This window comes from Urocitellus parryii, chromosome 9 (assembly GCF_045843805.1).
Source record: "Urocitellus parryii isolate mUroPar1 chromosome 9, mUroPar1.hap1, whole genome shotgun sequence".
Taxonomy (NCBI): domain Eukaryota; kingdom Metazoa; phylum Chordata; class Mammalia; order Rodentia; family Sciuridae; genus Urocitellus; species Urocitellus parryii.
This window is the reverse complement of record NC_135539.1, coordinates 142,725,244-142,746,940: the sequence shown is the minus strand read 5'-3', so window position 1 is coordinate 142,746,940 and position 21,697 is coordinate 142,725,244. Positions and strand designations below refer to the sequence as shown.

Sequence of the window (21,697 nt, the reverse complement as noted above, 5' to 3'; positions counted from 1 at the left end):
ACCCAGCATAAAGTCAGCTGTTGGGGAAAGCTGAATTAGTCCAGTTGAAGAGACAGCCCTTATTCTACAAGTAAATGCTATTGGTGATAATGTCCTTTTAAAACAAAATGATGATGGGAGATTATTTTTTTCCTAATGTCCTCATTTGGCAAAATTTAAGAGTTGGTCACTATGTCTATCTCCAGTGTGGCTTTGTTACTGTTATTTATTGCTTGGTTTGTTTTGGGAAATGTTCCAGGTCCAGAAATTCCAAATCTGAGCGCCATTGACCAAACTGACAACTTTTCATAGTGTGAAAGTGAGCTGCATCTTTTGGCTGAGGGAGTGGCTTCAGAGTGTTATGCTGTGCCAACAGCAACGGCTGACAAGCAAAGGCAGACAAGCAAAGGCATAACTGAACACATTCACTTTGAACCCTGTTTGTTATTTTCAGTAGTGTCAAGGTCATGGAAGTCAAGAAAAAACTGAGAAATTGCTCTAGACTGAAAGAGACGAGAGAAAAAACTAACTGCAGTGTATGATGCTGAGCTGGCTCCAGCTACTGAGGCACCTGATTGAGACAACTGGTGAAGCTGGGATGGACTCTGAGAATTAGGATAGTGATGTACCTACCCATGTTGACCTCCTAAGTCAGATACTTATAAGATGACTGAAAAGGTCTTTTTTTAATGTTAAAAAAATATAGCCTAAAGTATTCAGAAGTATAGGACATTAGGTTGATAACTGACTCTCAAATGTTCATTTTAAAACATTTATTTTTTTGTATTGTAATTGCAACTTTTCTAGAAGTTTGAAAACTTTTTAAAAAAAAAATTTGAATCTTTGAGGGGTGGGTCTGAGCATCAGTATTTGAAAAACTGCCTGAGTGATTCTAATGTGCAACCAAGGTTAGGTACCACTGGTAGAGAGTCTATATTTTCATCATTAGAAAATGTGACATATTTTCCACTGAGTGCAGGAACCATAATTTATTTAATCAAACTCTTTCCTCTTTTCCTCCCAAAATCACTTTTTGAAAAGCAAGAAAGAATCTCCTTACATGCCAGGAAAGAAAGAATCTCTCCCCTATGAGTACTTAATCCCTTGTGGAAATACATGAACAAAGAGACACTGCACAGTAATAACTTAATCATGATCATTTATTGGGCAGTTATTATTTGTTAGGCACTATGCTATCTGATAAGGCAGGCACTGTCCTTATTTACCTTCATAGGCACAGCAAGATAAGCTACTTGCCCAAGAGGACAGAGCTATTTTGACTCCTGGCAATACTATTACCGTAGAGAGAAGCAAAGTGCTTTGAAAACACACAAGCGGGCCTTCTAAGCGTCATGGAAGGTTTCTCAGAGGAGGGGTACAGGAGCTATCTTTAGACATGTATATTTTTTCCAACTTTAATTACTACAAATGCTCATCTGCCGCAGTCATCCATGAATATCTGTGCAGGTAACTTTCCATTTTGAAGTCAGGATGCCATAATCTTCCTTTGGTTAGATTGTAAAAAGTAGAATTGTGGGAAATACCCCCAAGATTTTAATACCTGTTGCCCCTAAGCTGTCCCAGTAATATGAGTAGATCTATTTTACTGCAGCCTTTCAAGCAGTGGGCAGTATTACTTTAAAATTCTTTGCTATGAATCATGATTTCTCCATTACTAGTTAGGTGGATATTTTCTCCATTGATGCTTTCACACCTAAATTTAAGAGCTTTGGCATTACTGCCACAGAGTGCCAGAGCACATAGCCAGTGAGAGAACATTCCAGGATGTCTCATGTTATAAACATGGTGCTGCCCTATAATTACAAAAATGACTTTTGTCACCACCAGCAGCCATCAAAAGAAATCAGATTTCTATATTCGTGCTAAGACCTTTGACCTTCCAACTTACTGTGAACTCTATGAGAACAGAGAAATTGTCCCGTTTGATTTTAAAATGCTGTCACAATGCCGACAAGTGAAACAAGTGCTAAAACTGTCTACTGTACAAATGCATATGGGAAATAATGGATGATGGAAAAATATAAACCGAAATTACACTTTCAGCTCTATACATTCACACAAACACAGCTCAGTAAACATCACATTAGGGCAAGATGAAGTAAGACTCCTTTGTCTCTTCTTGCTGTTCGAACAGGATGGCAATTCACTCTGCCTGTGACATTCAGCTTTATGCCTCCTGTCCCACAGGAGCTGCCTTTCAAAAGGATCTTGGGTTGGGTGATAAATGTTAAGGTCACTCTACCCCAAAACGATGCTCCTTTAACCACCAGCAGTGCTAGAGAACCAAGTACTTCCTGGAAAAGGGAGCTGGTCTTAGCGTCACCCTGAACTACTCTTTGGAGCCCTATGGGCAGATAACTCTTGGACTTTTGGCCTTTAAGTGCTTTCATATTAATTATTATTTAAAGACAAATAAAGCCAGCAAATCATTATTTCCTAACTAATAGCACATCCCTGGCCCTGTCAGCATTCTCTATTCCATTTTATCCATAACAGGATGAGTCATCCAAGGTGCATCAAGTATGCACCAACCACTCTGGAAAGCAGTAAGAAGATTCCTCAGAAAACCTGGAATGGAACCACCATTTGACCCAGTTTTCCCACTCCTAGGTTTACCCCCAAAGGACTTAAAAATTGGCATACTACAGTGACACAGCCACGTCAATGTTTATAGTACTTCAATTCACAATAGCAAAGCTATGAAACTAACCTAGGTATCCTTCAAATAGATGAATTGAAAAAGAAAATGTGGTATACATATACACAAAGGAATATTACCAAATCATAAAGAAGAAAGAAATTAAGGCATTTGCCAGTATATAGATGGAACTGGATGGAGTCTGTCATACTAAGTGAAATAAGCCAGTCCTCCCAAACCAAAGAATGAATGCTCTCTCTGACATATTGATGCTAACACATAATTGGGTGGGGGTGGAAGAAGTTCATCTGATTAAACAAAGGGGAATGAAGGAAAGGGAAGGGGTATGGGAATAGGAAAAACAATAGAATGAATTGGACATAACTTTCCTATGCTCATATATGAATACATGATCAATGAAACTCCACATCATGCAAAACCACTAAAATGGGATCCTAATTAGAATAAGTTATACTCCATGGATGTATTAATATGTCAAAATACAGTCTACTGTCATGTATAACTAAAAAGAACAAATTTTTAGAAAAATACGCAAGTAGGCTGCTAGAGCACCAACTTCCAGTTTTTGATTAATTCTTCAGACTGCACAGTTGATAATTTGTAGTGAAATCTTCAATGCAGCGATATTAGATATTAGTCATTTAGTAAATGTCTTTATAAACTGAAGGCAGCAATAATCTATTTTAAATTGTATGAACAAAACCACAGGCATACTTGGGATAACATTTGCAAGGCGTATAAATTTCATGGTTAATAATATTTGGTTTCACTGAGTCATAGTCTCTATTCCAACCTAATGTATAGGCCCTAAACTAACAAAAGGAAAAGAGAATATTTATAAAACAGGTGAATTTAAAATAAACATGTAATCCTTTCGGTAATTAAAAACAAAACTTGTTACATTTTTCTATTTCACAAGTATGTCAAAATTTCATATTGAGGTTCAGTTTAGATAAGACTTCAGTAGATGACATCTTGGATTATAGCAGAATATCTTGATGAAGCTAATACAACAGAAACAAAACTGGTGGGAATAAATTTAATAGAATAAGCCTGTGTCTTGCATGAAAAAAAGTACGTTTTGCATAAAAAGAAACACACATGCTGGAGGTGGACAGATTCATGGAGGTATGTCTTTTAATTTCATTTAATTTCTATTGATACTTAAATTTTTTTCAACTAATAAATTAAAAATTAACTTTTTAAACTTTTTTTTTGATCATGTTGATTATTACCATTATGATATTTTTTTTTTTTTTTATTGTTGGTCGTTCAAAACATTACATAGTTCTTAATACATCAAGTGGAGAAAGGCAATTTGTTAAACTTTTTTTTTTTTTTTTAAATTTCTTTGTTTTGGTCTAGAAACAACTTTCTTAACCCCAAATCAGATCAATTTTTACATTTCTTTTTTTTAGAATTTTTATCACTATTTCTTAATTTATTCCACTAGATGAGAAGCCCAAATATGGGTCTGTTGCTTATTAACTGTTTCATTTGGGTCTGTTTCTTAATCTTTGTGAGTCTAACTTGCGTGTTCCTGAAAAACTAGATGTAACTTTACCAGTCTATTAGAGTTGCCATGACAATTAGGAGCAATAACTCATAAAAAGCACTTATCATGGTAGGGCCTGGCACATAGAAAGTTACTAAGTGGCAGCTATTACTTTTAATGCTATGACATTGTATACCGCAGTTCTTAATTCCATTGGAATATTTTCATGGCTTAGAATAAAGATACTATTGCCTGCTTTAAAATTATATTTTATAAGATTCAGTTATGTTATAGTTTCTTATTAAATTATTTTAAACTATAATATACAGCAATCAGGAAAAAAAACACTTAATTCTTTGAAGCTGGCCCAGTTATATACACCACACTAGTTTGGACTTCTTTTGTAAGGAGATGAAGTCTCATTATGTTGCCCAGACTGGACTGGAGCTGGAGCTCCTGTGCTCAAGCAATCCTCTCGCCTCAGGTGCACACCACTGTGCCCAGCTATGGTTTTGTCTTCTACAGTCTGAAGTTATCAGATGTCCAAGTAACAGTGCAGTGGAAGAATATGAAATGGTTTCTTACATGCCAACTGCTGAGAGTATTTCTGAGTGTGTGATATAAACATAAGGTCTACCTTTCTTTCCCTTACCTCTAACAGGCCATCCTCTGGCAGATCAGTACAGTGAACAGCATTTTGGATCTTAGTCTTACCGAAGATTGCTCTAAGGGTTCCAGGGCGTAAATGCCGGGCAATTTCCTAGTAAATACATACAGATTAAAGTTAGTATAGTGTTAACAAGAAAAACACTAAGTTATACAAAACACGTGAATTACTTTATTTATGAAATACATGTTATACATTGAAAACGCTGATTTTTCCTGGAAACCACATGGATATATGAAAATTTTAGGCAATGAAATTTTAGGCAGTTTACTTATAAGGCTAATTCTGTGGCTTAGGGTAGAGTCTACTATAACTTATGTCAGAGGACAAACAATAATTATATTTCTTTTTATCAACAGACTATTGGAATCACACAAAATACAAATCCAGTTCATTACTATAAGAATTGTATTTTTAAAGATTTGTATTTTATAAAGATCTTAACAATATGGATAAGCTTAATGCAAGAGCCTTTCAAACTCCACAAAATTTCTGCCATATTCATCCCCTCTACAACCTTGCCTGCTCAGCTCCATCAAGTGCTTGGTTCTTTTAACGCACATAAGGACTAGAAAGTCATCTCAGGTATTCCTGCAGTGGGAAGAATAATTCTGGCTTCAAGAATGACCTCTAAGATCAAATTAATAACTAACTAATTAATTAATTAAAATCAAAAGCACCAAATAGAATGGTGATTAGCAAAATAGAAAACCAAGAGAAGGTTTAATTATCTACAGCTGTGTGTATTTGCATGTCAGTATTTATTGAATAATAGGTTTATCTGACTGATAAATTGCTTCCATAATAAGCTATTCTGTTTCAGTTCTTCACAATATAGGATAGAGATGCAAGAATGAAAAAGACCTTTTATTTAAGAAGCAAATTAAATTAAGAAGAGCTCTGTGAAATTGACTAATACTAGAACTATGAAGAAAGAGACTTCTGTGATCAAGTGTAGAGTACCTTCACATAACGATTGGTACATGGTGTGTATATCAGTACATCACTAGACTAATTCCAGGGAGCTTTAAGAACAAGGGAAAAATATACACTACAGGACAATCACAGTAGTAGTGATAGAAATAAGTATATAAATATGAAGAAGGGCAATCACAGCTTCAGTCCTGGCCACATTAAAATAGCTGAGACAAGACCCTAAAGCCTGTTTTAATCAAGCCTTCATTTCACAGACAACAGGGTAATAAAACAATATCAAAGGCCAACGTGCAGTCGTCACAATTAAAACAGCAAGTGTACGTGTTTCCAGCCATTACTGGGACTCTCCGATGACACAAATGTGCAACCCCATACTTACTCATGCAGCTATAGTTCTGTATTCCTGGGAGATAAGCAATAGCAGACTAAGTGACAACTAAAAATGATAATGAAACACAGGGAAGGAATCAGAGAAGGAAAGAAAATGAGGGAAGATATCCAACGGTTATTTTCTGCTAAGTCTGAGGGAACTATGCCTCTGATTTAGAAAGAGTAACTGCAAAATTAAACTCAATTATTTATTTACTAGTTTGAAGAATGAACCAGCTGAGAGTTCACAGTAAACTTCCTTTTTGGGGGGGATTTGGGTACTGAGGATTAAACTCAGGGGCACTCCACCACTGAGCTACATCCCCATATCCCCAGCCCTATTTTGTATTTTATTTAGAGACAGGGTCTCACTGAGTTGCTTAGGGCCTCACTTTAGCTGAGGCTGGTTTTGAACTTGTGGTCCTCCTGCCTTAGACTCCCGAGATGCTGGAATGAGGTGTGTGCTCCTGTACCCAGCCTAAATATATTTGCATTAGATACTGCATGAATTGACTGTATTTGAGGAATAATTAAAACATCTGGTTTATGAACCCTCAGGCTTCACATGTAACTTTCTGTTAAGTAGAAATTAGCTAACAGTCACTAGTATGGCAATATGTAAAAACATGGATGTGTAACCGATGTGATTCTGCAATCTGTATACGGGGTAAAAATGGGAGTTCATAACCCACTTGAATCAAATGTATGAAATATGATATGTCAAGAGCTTTGAAATGTTTTGAACAACCAATAATAATAATAATAATAATAATAAAAGAAATTAGCTGTAATTACACAATTTAAAATCTCAAATGGCTCACATTTTATTTGTATTGAACAGCATTGCCACCAGTAATGTGGAAGATTAGACGGTTTTAGAAACGTTAATCTTAGTCTAGAATCTTGACTGCTCACTGCAATTTTATAGGGAATCAGAGAGAACCTGGGACAGTTTAAGAAGTTAATCTTTTGAAGTGATATTGGTGTCTGGTTGGATCTTTGGATATTCTCTTCCATTAGTACTGGATATATTGTTAGTATAACCAGGTTAACCATCTGTAAAAGACGAACATTGTCAGCTTTGTCAGCATATGGGGATTTGTGAGATTTGTATGAAATGATATAGCCTTTAAAAAATGCAAGTACAATGTAAGTGCCTTGTGTAAGACAGCAGTTGTTTCTCCCGTCGAGTGTACACTGTTCAGTGTGGCCAGACATTGTTAAAACACGTTAGGGCATTACCTCATTCAATTCAGTCTTGTACACTGAACTAAGGCCTTTAAGATAACAAGATCGTTCCACTAACTGCTGAGATTTATGTTTCCATTATAGGACAAATATACTTAAATTTTATGATATGTGTTCTGTTATATAAATTGGGTAAACCCATATTAACATCAGTTTAATAGCCTATTGCTATTTCTGATGGTACTTCTATCATACTCTTGCTAAGGTAAGAGTTTTTGGCTAGAGGACTACTTGGTTATAGGGGAAATTCCTACACCTAATTCATGTATACATGAATGAAACAACCCTCCTCACTCCCTTCAGTGCCAAAGGAAAAGGTACTTTTTACTATATATACCTTTTCTTTTACTATATAACTCTCCCATTTCTTTGCCACTTCCTTTCCTTTTACTATATAACCCTCCCATTTCTTTGCCATTCTAAATCAGGAAACTTCTTCTACTGTAATTTCCTTTCTCCTATATTTTCAACTTCTTCCCAACAGCTTCTTCCTTGCATCCTATATAAGTGAAGATGTGTTTATTGTTATTAAAATAAAACAACTTTACTATCCCATCTATTTTCCTCTGTTTCTGGAAGTCTTAATAAAATCTACTTCCATTTACTCTTAAACGTTTTGCCCCATAGCACACCTAAATTGCTTTGGCAAATGACACTGACAACCTAAAAGTCCACATATTCTCTCCATTTGTGATTCTACTCAATATATAACATTATGAACATTTATTCCTGAAATGCTATCTTTACTCAGCCCACCTGACACATAATCCAGTCTCCTTCCACAATTCCTCCTTAGCTCCTGTATTTCTACCTTCTTGCTGCCCAGGGTTCACTCCTTATTCTCTTCATATCTACTGGCTCTCCATGGATGACTGCATTCTTTTCTATTCATGCTTCTTCAGATGATTCTTTTTTTGTGAATATGTTTTTTAGATGTTGATGGACCTTTGTTTTATTCATTTATTTATATGAGGTGCTGACAATCAAACCCAGTGCCTCACACATGCCAGGAAGTGCTCTACCACTGAGCCACAACCCCAGTCCCTTCAGATGATTCTTTAATCCCAGTCCTCTTTCCTGAATCCCAGCCTGGAATATGTGATTGCTTAACTTCACCTGGACATCCCATTAGATTCTTCTACTCAACTCATCCAAAATCAATCTAATTCTACCCCATACGTCCTCAATACCTCCTCCTCTTAAACTCCCTCTCTTCATGAATGAAACCACTGTTGAACCAAGTAACCTAGGCCAAAAGTTGGCCCCAATTATTGGGGCCCTGCATCCAATCTGTTATCATGTCATGTGGATTCTTTTGTTTGTTTTAGATGTTGATGGACCTTATTTTATTTATTTATAAGTGGTGCTGAGAATCGAACCCAGTGCCTCACACATGCTAGACAAGTGCTCTACCTCTAAGCCAACCCCAGCCTATGTCATGTGAATTCTATTCCTTTAGCACAGCATTCTTTCCTCATTTTCCAAGCCTACCCCTACTGCTACAGTTCACTCTTCCATCTTGCTTAGACTACTTCCTTGTCTGTATCATTAAATATTTATTTCCTTTGTTTGCTTACACATCTGTCTCTCTCTTTTAAATGCCTCAAGGACAGCCATATGTACAAGTCTTAGTCTTTGTATATCCAACATACTCATGAAAGATTCACTGAATAACAATATGAATGATTTAGTAGATGAGTGAATGAATGAATGAAACAATGAATGAAATTTATGTACTGCATTACTGTATTAATGATATAGCAGAGAAACTAGGCTTCTTGGTTTGGTTAGAAATAGTCTAAGCTCCTTGGCTATATTATACTCTTCAAAAATGTCTGTTTTAAGCAGTTCTAAAAAGAAGTCTTTTGAAATGTAAGTAATCACCAATTACTTCATCTATTTTGTGAGTTGGTAGTTTGTATAACAGATTTTCTCAAACTAGGGCACACCTGTTTGAGAATGAAATCAAGAACTCTGAGCACTAATCCCACAGCTCTGAAAGTGACTTGCTTTGCGACCTTGATTGAGGATAATATTACTGCTTATATCATAGATATAAAATGCCATTTGGCAAACATGTGAGATGAGAGCAATCCATCAGAGTAGCACTGGACTTACCAGTACATGTTCTGAATTATTTTTCCAGTTGGGATATTAAGACACATCTGAATTGCCTGAAGAACCACTGAATCTTCTGGTGAATATTCATAGTGCAGAAAGGACCAATTCACTCTGAACACAAGAGATCACATTATAGTAGGTGATCTTTCATCTTATTTGTTGGATTTTCCTATTACTATAGCCTAGTCCTAAAATATATACCCCTCTATAATGTATTAACTCACATTCTTATGTATGCTATTGAGACATGATCCTCATTTATAAAGGAAAGAATAAAGTCTATTCACGATAGTTGCAATATCAAGCATATTTCCTTGGCATCCTATCTATCTATCCACCTCATTTATTTGTATACAGAATACACTGAATTATTCTATTAATGAGAGTATTAAATACATCAGAGTATCACATTACTTGGATAATTTAGATTAAAGTTGTTGCCTTCGGGAAGTAAGTAGTTGTTTTTCTTGCCTAAATCTTTAATGCAGAAAGACATTTTTCTTCTGGTCATTAATTATAATAACTATTTTTTTGATATTTATTTTTTAGTTGTAGATGAATACAATACCTTTATTTTATTTATTTATTTTTATGTGGCCCTGAGGATTGAACCCAGGGCCTTGCACATGCTAGGCGAGTGCTCTACCATTGAGCCACAACCCCAGCCCCTATAAATAGCTATTTTAAAAAGAAAAAAAAAAATTTCAGGCATTACATTCTAAAGGTAAATTTATGCTCCTCCCACATTCATTCTCTCTTCCTAACAGACAGAATTGTAAACTGTGAATATGATCTTGAAATATCAAATTCACACTGTTAAAAAAACATTCCATTTCCTCATTGTCTTCTAGATTATCTGATCTTTGCTTCTCCCTGACAAAGCAGTGTTCAGAATGCATTATAAAAATTCTACTTTCGTTATACTACTGGAATGAAACAATCTTTTAAAAAATAAATGATAAGTTTGAACTCCAACTAGTCTCTATAGGTGAGTATTCTGGAAAACCACAGGAAAAGTAATTTCAAAACTGTCACTTGATAATAATTGGAACAAATCTGGCAAACCACAATTTTGTTCTTCTGTTAGCACCTCAAGCACAACATGTCCTACATCAAACCAATTACCTTCCCTACCATTCCTCCCTCCCAATTACCCACCAGTTCCATTTCTCTTCTTTGATTCCTAATGGCGTGACTATCATTCAAATGTTCAGGCTAGATAACACAGGACTATTTCCAATGGCTTCATTCAACACCTACACCTAATTGGGAGTACTGGGTCATCACCTAATTTAGCTCATTTGTTAATCTGTCCCTCCATGTATTCACTAGTTATTTATTGATACTTAAATATATGAGATACTGGTCCTAGAGATAAGGAAATGAAAACTAATAAGATGGTGATTTTATTCAAAGAGATCACACTCTTACAAGAAGTCAGGTAAACCAATAGCCAGTGTGTATGAGGATTGTTTAACAACAAACTGTAAAAATACAACAGTAAGGATTGGATTTGTACTGTTTTCCTGTTTTCCCAGGACAATTACTCCCACCACGGCAGAACATGGAGGGACACAATACTAACCACTGTGCCCTGCAAGCTGGTGCCACCAGCCGCAACACACTCCCCCAAAGCCCTTGCAGTGCAACCAGAGCTGTCCCAGAGATAGATGCCAGGTGTGCAGGAGCAGCAGGCAGCACCTCCAGGTACCCACCCCAGGTTTCACAGGGTCCTCTTGGTCTGCCAACATCTCTCCCCTCTTCCCAGCTACTGCTTCAGTTCAACAAGATGAGAGAGGAGTCAGACTGATACAGCTTCTCCCTGACTCAAACACTGCTGATGGCTCCCCTTTCCAACATCTAAACAGGCAAAGCATCTTAAATAAGGAACTTCTCAATCCTGCCTTTTACTTGTATTTCCTCAGGCATTTCTGTGCGATTTATGCTTTAAAATTAGAAGTGAAAAAAAGCCTATGAACATAAAAGAAAAAATGACTTGCACTGAGACCTTTAAATTCTTTTGACACCTGAAATCCTTGTCAAACTCTAGGAGGTGGAGAGGCTTAGCGATACATTTCACCATACTGTGTTCATGTGATTCCTTCCTGCATGTTTCCCCCTCTTCTCTGGTCAATAAAACTCCAAGCACTCAGAAATGACCTCCAGCCCCAGCTGCAGTTAACAGCTCTGTGCTACAATGGGCCTTTCAAGTACTGTGGCTTTTGTGGTAACTGCAACTGTGTTGTCGGTTTGTGTGAGAGCATGGATAATATCTGTGTTATTCTCTGCTGTATCTGGAATACTGAGAACATGGCCCAGTATGTGACAGGTGCTCAATTAACATTGGATAAGCATGTAAAAACCTGGGAATCTCTTCCGAGAGCTGATCAATCCACTGGAAACAGGGATGTGCTGTATTTATCTTAGCATCTCTTACAGCATCAGGGCATCTCACACAAGGAGGTTTTTAATATATGATGCCTGCATTGGACTAAATCTTCTCTAGGCATTCCATTTTCTAAAGAAATCAGAAACTATGCATCATGATTTATGAAATATACATATTTCTAAACTATACAAAAGGTTAAAATGTACCAAATACACTGAAAAACTGAATTGCAAGAAGGGTAAAGATGAACTCTAGGCAGCACAGGACCATGACCAGAATTTACACAGGGGAATCTCAATAAAATCAGAAGATTTCTCCTGCATGAGGAAAGAACTGTGACCACTTCTCTAACTGTTGCTTTTAGACGGTACTTCACCGGATAGGGTGGAAACCTGAGACTCATGCAAATAACAAAACAGAGCCACAGGCTCTAGACACCATGTTGCAGCTCTGTCTGGGCACAGGCTTCCTAGTAACCTACATTATTTTTTACTTATTTAAAAAATTTTGATGCTATATCCTATATAATAAATTAATTCATTTTTAATGCCCAAAGGTACATTTTGTAACAAGTACATGTTGGAAAATACATAAGAAAATAACCTATAGGACACGAGTTCTATAAGTATTTTACTATTTTTGTTTTGCTTTGTTTGAATGTGTGTATTTTATCTTATGGCAGAAATAAACATCTGATCATACCTGTTTCTTTTTAAATTTAAGGCCAAAACCAGATAGTCATGACCTAAGTTATAAAGCTTTAGAATTTGGTTGTTCAGTCACTTGTATGCAAGTTCCCTGAAACCATCCAGGTCTTGCCTGGGCACATTTCACTTCAGTGAGAGGTCTGTCCTTTCAACTGAATGTTCATACTATACTCGGTCTCCACAAGAAGCACACCTGGAGCCGGGCAGAGTGTTGAATCCAGCAACTTGGGAGGCTGAGGTAGGAGGATTGCAAGTTCAAAGCCAGCCTCAGCAACTTAGTGAAGCCCTAAGCAACTTTGCCAGATACTGTCTCAAAAGAAAAAATTAAAAGGGCTAGGGATATGGTTCAATGATTAAGCACCCTGAGTTCAATCCTTAATACCAAAATAAGAGAGAGAAAGAAGCACATGTGGCTTGGCTAGCAGGTGCCTCTCTGTGCTTGTATGGAGACACACAATAACCATACTGCAGCTACTTTCCAGGGCATTTAACCTTGAACTCACTGCCATTTAACACTAGTCAAAACCTTGATTTAGAGAAAAATTATGTATAGAAGATTTCTTAAAGGAAATAAAACAAACACATCATTTCTTTTAGAATTCTACTCCTATACTGCAAAAACCATGGGGTAGGATTATTTTGACTTTTTCTACAATTGCCAACACACTGGGGTGACACTATTGGCTTCTTATAAGGAGCAGTCTAAGAAACTAGTCATTATGCAGGACAGTACATGCTCAATCACTTTAGTGTGTTCTTAAGAGATCCATGAAGGAATTTTCTCTCAGGTATAAGGAAAAATGGGGCTTTTTGTAAGCTACTCATTTGTTTACCTCGTGGACACCATCAGTCTTATCATCTGACTGCATGGAAGTCTAAAAACTGAATCATGTTATGCTCTCTTCCCCCACCATAATGTGGCGTGCATTTTATCATTTGGATTCTCATTTACTCTTTGTCCTGATTTCCACATTCATTTTAATTTATGTATCCTCTTGTATGGAGTGGACTCATGATACAATCATTCATGTTAACAGTTATTTAACGATTGGAGTAATAGGTAACTACCAATACTTCTGTTGCAGGTACATACAGTGAATGTTTAAAAATCACGAAACGTCCATTTTATGTATTCAGCATTTCAATTTTTGAAATAGTTACTTTTATAAAGCTAACTAAACCACTGTAAGACCATTTTCACTATGTATTTAATAAGCTATGTCACAGCGAGTCCTACTTTAAAGACAGTGTGTGGTACACGGGCTCAGTGGTACACAGGCTCAGTGGAACATGGGCTTACATAATTTAGCTATTAAAACATAATCATCTGTATACTGGATTCTACTTTTAGAACACAATAAAGAGATTTGAATACAACAAATAGATTATCAAATTTTTATTTATATATATATAATACATACATACATACATATATATATGTATTTTTTAGTTGTTGATTTTATTTATATGTGGTGCTGAGAATCGAACCTAGTGTGTCATGCATGCTAGGCAAGCGTGCTACCATTGAGCCACAACCTCAGCCCAAGACTATCAAAATTTATTAGCCCAAGTACTTCTGAGACTAACAGAGAAAGTTAACCAGTTTCCTTTTCCTGTATTCTTTTTGGTTGGCTTGCCTCAAGAGTGTAGTATGTTTACCAAATGAGATTTTTCACATGAGAGCAAAAAATTTGAGAGATAAATTCTTGTTTTGGCTAACAGCCATTCATTCTCAAATAAATTCATGTGTGAGCTCTTTATGTACTGCCTGTACAACCCAAAGTCTCACATGTGACAAGACACAAAGACGATGCAGCGCACTCCACGGCACACCAAGCTGCTGCTGCTCTCCAGCGCTCTCCGCACAGGAAGCAGCACGTTCAGATGTTAATGCACTTAGGAACCAGCACAAGCAGTTACCCAGAGAAAACTCCAAAGAGGCCATGAAATAATTTAAGTCGAAGTCTATTAAACTACTAGGAAGATTTTTATAAGGTATATCGGTATATATATCATAGTCTCACAGTTTCCCCTTATCTGTAAGAAATAGGTTCCAAGACCCGAGCGGATGCCTGAAATGATGGATAGTACCAAGCCCTATGTAGACTACATTTTTACATAGCAACCTATGGCACAGTAAGAGATTGGTAACAATAAAAAGGAATGATTATAACAGTCCACTACAATAAAATTTACCTAAAGCATATTACTTATTTATGGAATTTTTCATTTGATGTTTTTGGACCACTGCTGACCATGAGTAATGAAACTATTCAAAGTGAAACTGCAGTGATGGAGGAAGAACTACTTATGCCTACGTCTTGACTCTGCAATGTGACCCTCGTGGACACGGGGATTTAGTGGGAAAGCTGCTGCTCCTCAGAGCTAGATGTCCTGAACAAAAGCCAAAGTTAAAAGAAGACTGGAGAACTCAGGCTGCTGGAAATGTCTTCTGAAGGTGTTTGCTTTTAAGTCTGAATCTAATGAAGTCAGAAATAGAAGTTATTAAAACATAATTTCATCCAGCCTGGCATCTATTAAAAGGATAAGATGAAATCCATTCCTACTGATTAGATGAAAAGTATTAAGAAAAAAAGGATATCCAAAACCTTCAATAATTCATACAGACTGAATTAAACTTCACTTTTTAGTGCTGTTTGCATATTACAGAAAAATGAAGCATTTAACAAAATTTAAATCTTTTATCAGTTTTTCAACAAATAGTATCACTATCAGAAATTTGCTAAAAGGCTACCAGAGACTTGCCACTCAAAAGTTGGCCTATGGACCAACTTCCTCACATCACCTGGGAGTTTGTCATGAATGCAGAGTTTCAGGGCCCATTAGTCGAAGGGAATCACAACCTTCAGTTCAACAAGATCCCAAGGTGTTTCTGATGCATGTAAAGTTTGAGAAACACTGTGTCTGAACATTTTTCTGATATTGGAGAAACAAAAAAGCTAGAACTCAGGTATAGTTTCTTGACCAGAAAGTGTGGAACACACATGAAAGATAACTATAGAAGGAGCATATGCCAACTTCCAGATGAAAGGCAGAGATATTAAGGGCACAGGAATTTGAAGGAAGCCAAAGGCTGACACAAGTTTGGGGCAGCTGGTGGACTCTTAAAGGAAAGACAGTACATGGAATATAATAAAAAAGGGATGACAGTATCCTCAACCCTCTCCTGCATACGTTTATACTCCACAGTTTTATAAATTTTACATACCTAGAGCTCTGGGTGGGGTCTCAGGGCTGAGAGAAACTATTTATGAACCACTTAGTTATGGTTACTTAAAAACAGAAATGATGATCAGATACCGAAGTTTCCAAAGACCATGGAGTGAGGAACCTCAAGAGATCACACTGGTTTATTCTGAGAGGTGTAACCTTCTGCAAACCAGGGCAGGCTTTTCCCCAACATATATTTCACTTTTTACATTAAATGTGTTAAAGTTAGGTTTTATTTAGTTGTGGGAAAACAACTTTTTAAAGTACTTCTGAAAGGAATTTGTTTTGGAAACTACAGTCTTCCTTCATAATATGAATAGTCAATTCCTAAATTGTATGTACTGTAAGTTGAAGTTTTCATTATATTTGAAGTAATGGTTGTTTTGTCACTAAACAAAAAATAACACATAAGGTGAAAAGGTGGCACAGGTCTGCATGGTCACATTTAAGGGCCCAAAGTCCCTCCCCCTCTCCTGGCAAGTGGCAGGAGTGTCCCACAGAAATGTAAACAAGATGTCTTCCGAGCAATATTCTGGGAACAGCCTGGCTCCATCCTGGTCATGCCAACAGCAACTGATCCTGACTCAAGCCTGGCACTGGTGTCCAGATAGGCTTGGAAAGTCCCAGGCACCTTCTTGTTCACAAGTGGTACTTTCCAAAGGTCTCAAGAAGTTTTAAAAATATCTTCCTTCCATCTCTATACTACTATAGGCCATCTCCACGATTTTTGCCATCAGGGTGGGGAGACTGAGCCTAGAGCCTCTGACATGCTAGGCTGCTGTTGCAGCCTTCCTGTGACACTTAACCTCTCTTGCTGTCAGAGAAGAGTGTTCACTCCTAGCACAGCTCCAGCTTCTGGCTGTGGGCCGTAGAGCACTCACTGCCAGCCTGCAGCCAGCTTCCTTGTCCCTGGCTCCCATTTGCCTCCTTACTCTCCACAGAGCTACCTGACTTATTTGTTAGGAAGCGTGTGCAGACTTGCTGCAAGCTGAACAGGTCCCTGCATGCTTTCACGCTTCAGCTTCCTCCCAGGTAACTCGGGGTAACAGTGAGATCAAAAAGTACCTATAGCTCGCCAAACTATTATTAGGGCCAAATGAAGTGCTGTACATTTAATTGTTTTATGAATCAAGAAAGAACTTTGGAAAAATATTTTATTTATCAAAATAAAACTATTAATTTTTAGAAAATGTTCAGGTTTATGTAATAGCTAGAATTCATACTAATATTTAAGTATATAATAATTCTAGATGACTCAATTTTCTGACATCTAATTAGATTCACCATAACTAAAAAATTATATATTACTTAAAAATGAAAAAAAATTATCTTCTTGAATGTCAACATTTTTTAAAAGAAAGATAAAGGTGATAAAATGCCTAAAGTCGAATGAATATCTGGCACAAGGACAGACATAGAGATCAATGGAATAGAATCGACAGTCCAATAACCACCTATATATCTGCTTCAAATAATTTTCCACAATGTTACCAAGCCAATTCAATGGGGAAGAGAAAAAAATTTTCAACAAATGATATTAGGACATTGTTTAGCATATGGAGAGCCATATACTTAAGAAAAAAGTTTAGTCCTTCCCTCACGCCATATACAACAATTAATTCAAATGCATCAAAGACCTAAAAGTAAAAACAAAAACTACAAAACTCTTAGAAAACAACGTATCAGTAATATGTTCATGAACTTAGATTTGGCAAAGGATTCCTATGGATGTGACATTTCTATAGAATATAACATTAAAACACAAACAGCAACAACAAATAGATAAATCAGACTTCTTCAACACTGAAAATGTGTGCATTTCAAAGGACACCAACAAGAAAGTGAAAAGACAATTCTCAGAATGGGAAAAGTATTTGAAAATTATGTAACTGATAAGGGACTTGTACTTGGAATATTTAAAGAGCTCTTATAAGTCAGCAGTAAAAAAAGACAAATGACCCAATTAAAAAGCTGGGCAAAGGAACTGAATAGATATTTTTCCAAGGAAGATACACAAATGCATACAAATGGACAGTAAGCACAAGATGTCTGACATCATCATTCAACAAGGAAATGCAAATCAAAACCACAGTATTTCTTCAGATCTATTTGGGATGGCTAAAAGCAAAAAGACAGATAATGACAAATACTTAAAAGGCTACAGAGAAACTAGGATCCTCAAACACTGCTAATGGCAAAATGGTATAACCACTTTGGAAAACAATAGTCTGGCATCTCTTCAAACAGCTACACAGAGTTACCATATGACCCAGGAATATCACTTCTAAGAATTCACCCAAGAGAACTGAAAATACTTGTTCCACAAAAACTTGTACATAATATTCACAGGAGCATCATTCATGGTAATAAAAAAAGGCAAAAACAATTCTAATGTCCATCATTTGAGAAAACAAAATGTGGAATATCTATAAAATGGAATATTATTCAGCCATTAAAGAAATTTAATACCATATATATGCTAAAATGTGGATAAACCTTGAAATATTATGCTGTATGAAAGAAATCAGTTACAAAATATCACCTATTCTGATTCCATTTATATAAAATTTCCAAAAGAGTGGAATCTACAGAGAAAGAAAGTAAATTAGTGGTTACCAAGGGCTGAAGATAGGGTGGCATTAAGAAGATGATATCTAAAGGTATAGGGTTTGAGGTGATGAGAATACTCTAAAATTGTCTGTGATTACTATATAATAATGAGTGGATATGTTTTTAATAAATGGTTGAATTGTACTGGCATGTGAACTATATCTCAATAAAACCATTAAAAAATCACACATTTGGGCTGGGGATGTGGCTCAAGTGGTAGCGTGCTCGCCTGGCATGCGTGCGGCCTGGGTTCGATCCTCAGCACCACATACAAAGATGTTGTGTCCGCCGAAAACTGAAAAATAAATATTAAAAAATTTCTCTCTCTCTCTCTCTCAAAAAAAAAAAATCACACATTTATATCTTGCAAAGTTCACACACAGATTTTCTTACTTTCCTTTTTCAAAAACCTCTCTGAAAGAATTAATTCACAAGATACTTTCCTAGGTAATTATAAAGCTGACTTTGAAATACATCGAACATGACAAAAATAATACTTACAAGCACTTAAAGCTACATGTGTCTATTCTTTATTTCTCACAGATAATGCTACTGCACCCTTGAAATTTGGCCAGGGTCATACTTTAAGCATCTTAACCTCTCTTATATCAGTGATGATAATAATATTAGCTAATATTTATTAAATATTCACCAGAGAGTTTACATAATCTTATTTGTTCTTTATGACAACATCTCACAGAATACATTATTACAATTTCACAGACAAAAAAAATTAAGTTTTGGCCAGGAGGAAAACCACTGATATGGTAGAGGTGGGGCTTGGTCTCAGCTGGGTGAAGAACCCACTAGGGTCTTGAACACCTTTCTACACTTCACAGTTCTTATCATCTGTAAGAAATAACTCATGGACCATATTTCCCAGTTTTGCCATCCGGAGCCTTACTGACTCTGTGGAGCATGCCTCTCCCAAGGCCAGCCAGTTCCTAGAGAAGTACAGGATTCACCTGTGAAGCTGTCATTCAATCCAGAACCCACCCACCTCTACCTTCTCTATCAAGACTCACACCCCCATCAATATACTTTGTCTTAATCACCCCAGGGTCAGGTACTTGGAAACACGGTACAGGTCCTACAACCCAGAGCATGTAGAAAAGTTTCAAACTAGCCAGTCCTCAGTCTGCTTGCCCTGCCTCACTGGGTCCTTCCCACAGAGACCACAATAAAAGCTCTTTTACACATTTTCTCCCCATTCCTCTGCTTTCTGCTCTAGCTTCCCCTCATGGCCCTGCACAGCATGGTATGCCCTCCCTTCTTAGGAATGCTCTTAGTCAAGACTTATGCCACTACAACAAAATTCCTGACCCAGGCTACTTGTGGAGTGAGAGATCTTATTTTGTCTCATGGATATGGAATTTCAAATCCAAGGCTGGCAGCATCACTGGCTTGGGCCTCTGGTAAGGATAGCACATGATGGAAGGAGAGCATGGCAGAGCAGCAGAGCAAAGTGCTCATACCATGAGCCAAGATGCAGAGACAGTCAGAGACCTGGGTCCCACCATTCCATGTGAGAGCATACCCTAGATCATCTAGGGAACTTCCAGAGGTCTCACCTCTTAAAGGTGCATACACCTCCCACTACCACGCCCCTGGTGACTTCTGGGAACACTATCCATATTTAAACCATAGCAAAAACCATAATTATCTTTTCAATGGCAATCGTCTCCTGATCTATTGGACTCACCATACCTAAATGATAATTCAATCTTCATTTTCAAACAGTGACCCCATTATATTGTACTGCTACATAATATGAAAGGGCAATGTCATGTAGAACTTTGTCTGCTTTGCTAAGGAGTTTTAACTACTAAGTAGATCTTGGAACTAGGGATATAACTTACCAGATTTACATTTCAGAATGATTACTCAGGCAGCAGTGTGGTTGCCAGATCAGAGGAGGTACTACTGAAGGAAGGTAAGGAGACTAATTACATGGTTATGACATACAAATGTAACTTATTAAGATATAGATACTGGAGATGGTCAGAAAGGAATATTTATGAGCGTCTGAGAAGGTAACGTGCAGGACTTGCCTGGCTATAATGGAGGGTGGGCAAAGGCAAGAGTTCAGACAGACTTCTCTAGGCTCCTGGCTTAGCTGACGCTGGATGGTATTTTGGAGGTAAGAAGGAGGTTGCAAGGAAAGAGGAGATCTGCCTGAATTTGAGAGGTCTATAGTGTTGTTCTGTAGAGATGCCAGGAGTCAGTGACAAGGGTCTTGTGGTAAGGAGATATTTCCAAATTGGAAACCCAGATTTAAGAGTTATTAGCATTTTGGTTGCTATTACAGCTATAGAAATGGATATAACCAAAGAACAACATATAGAAAAAAATAAAACAGTTGAAAATAGAATTTTAGGGAATATCACAGTTTAAAAAGTGGGTGAAGGAAAAGTATTTTGAAAGGAAAACGGAGGTTGTAAATTTGGAGAGAATAACATCATCATCAACAGAATGGCTAAGAATTACCCAGTACTTGCTGATTTCATACCATATGTAAGAGTTTTCATTTCATTTCATTTATTGCAAATACTAACTGTAAGGCTTAAGAGAGGTTAAATAAAGCCTATAAAATTTGTTTTTCCCTTTGCAACCAGTCTTAAATTTCTAAAAGGACTCAATAGCAACCTCTCCTCCTAAACTTTCAATTAATCTTATATACTGCTGCATAACTCTATGTTGGTCATATAACAGTACTGCTTTTTCAGTAACCTTCACTGGTTTTTCGTGTTTGCCTAGAATTCATTCTGATCCTAAAAGCTGTCTAACCTTATTATCTACTGTTATATTCCACCTGATGCTTCACACTAAGTTACTCCATCTTGCCACCCTATGCCTATGTTTCATTATCCCTCACCTTGAAAATGCAGATCCCCATTTTAGTTATAGAAATTCTATCCATTCTTCAAGGTTCACCTCCTTCGGAGGTCACATTCTCCTTGAAGCCTTTGCACTTACTCCAAGGAAACGTAAATGCTCCTTTCTTTGAAAATTATGCTTACACTCCATGTCCCACTTTAAGGAGTATGCATCTCACTCTTTGGTTTATTTTACCATCATCTGTGAACTTCTCTTTTCTTTCTTACAGATTTCCAGCAATATCTAGCAATGCCTTGACTACTGTTAGATCTCAATTTTTATTCGATTTTGAATTCTATGTTTATTGAAGCTCGTAAATTTGACATGAGAGTTCCTTGAACAAGTTTGCCACCTTTATAGATGATGAAAATATCTTTTCCTTCTTAAA

At 36.9% G+C, this 21,697-nt stretch overlaps 1 protein-coding gene across 2 annotated transcripts in view; it reads right to left on the bottom strand.

Moving 5' to 3' along the window:
- The window catches only part of Nme7 (NME/NM23 family member 7), a 153,180-nt gene that overhangs the window by 29,262 nt on the left and 102,221 nt on the right, over positions 1-21,697 (bottom strand). For both annotated transcript variants that reach the window (XM_026405216.2, XM_026405217.2), the window contains one exon: positions 4,807-4,914. In XM_026405216.2, the coding sequence (XP_026261001.1) occupies positions 4,807-4,914 (108 nt within the window). The remainder of the gene's footprint in view (positions 1-4,806; positions 4,915-21,697) is intronic.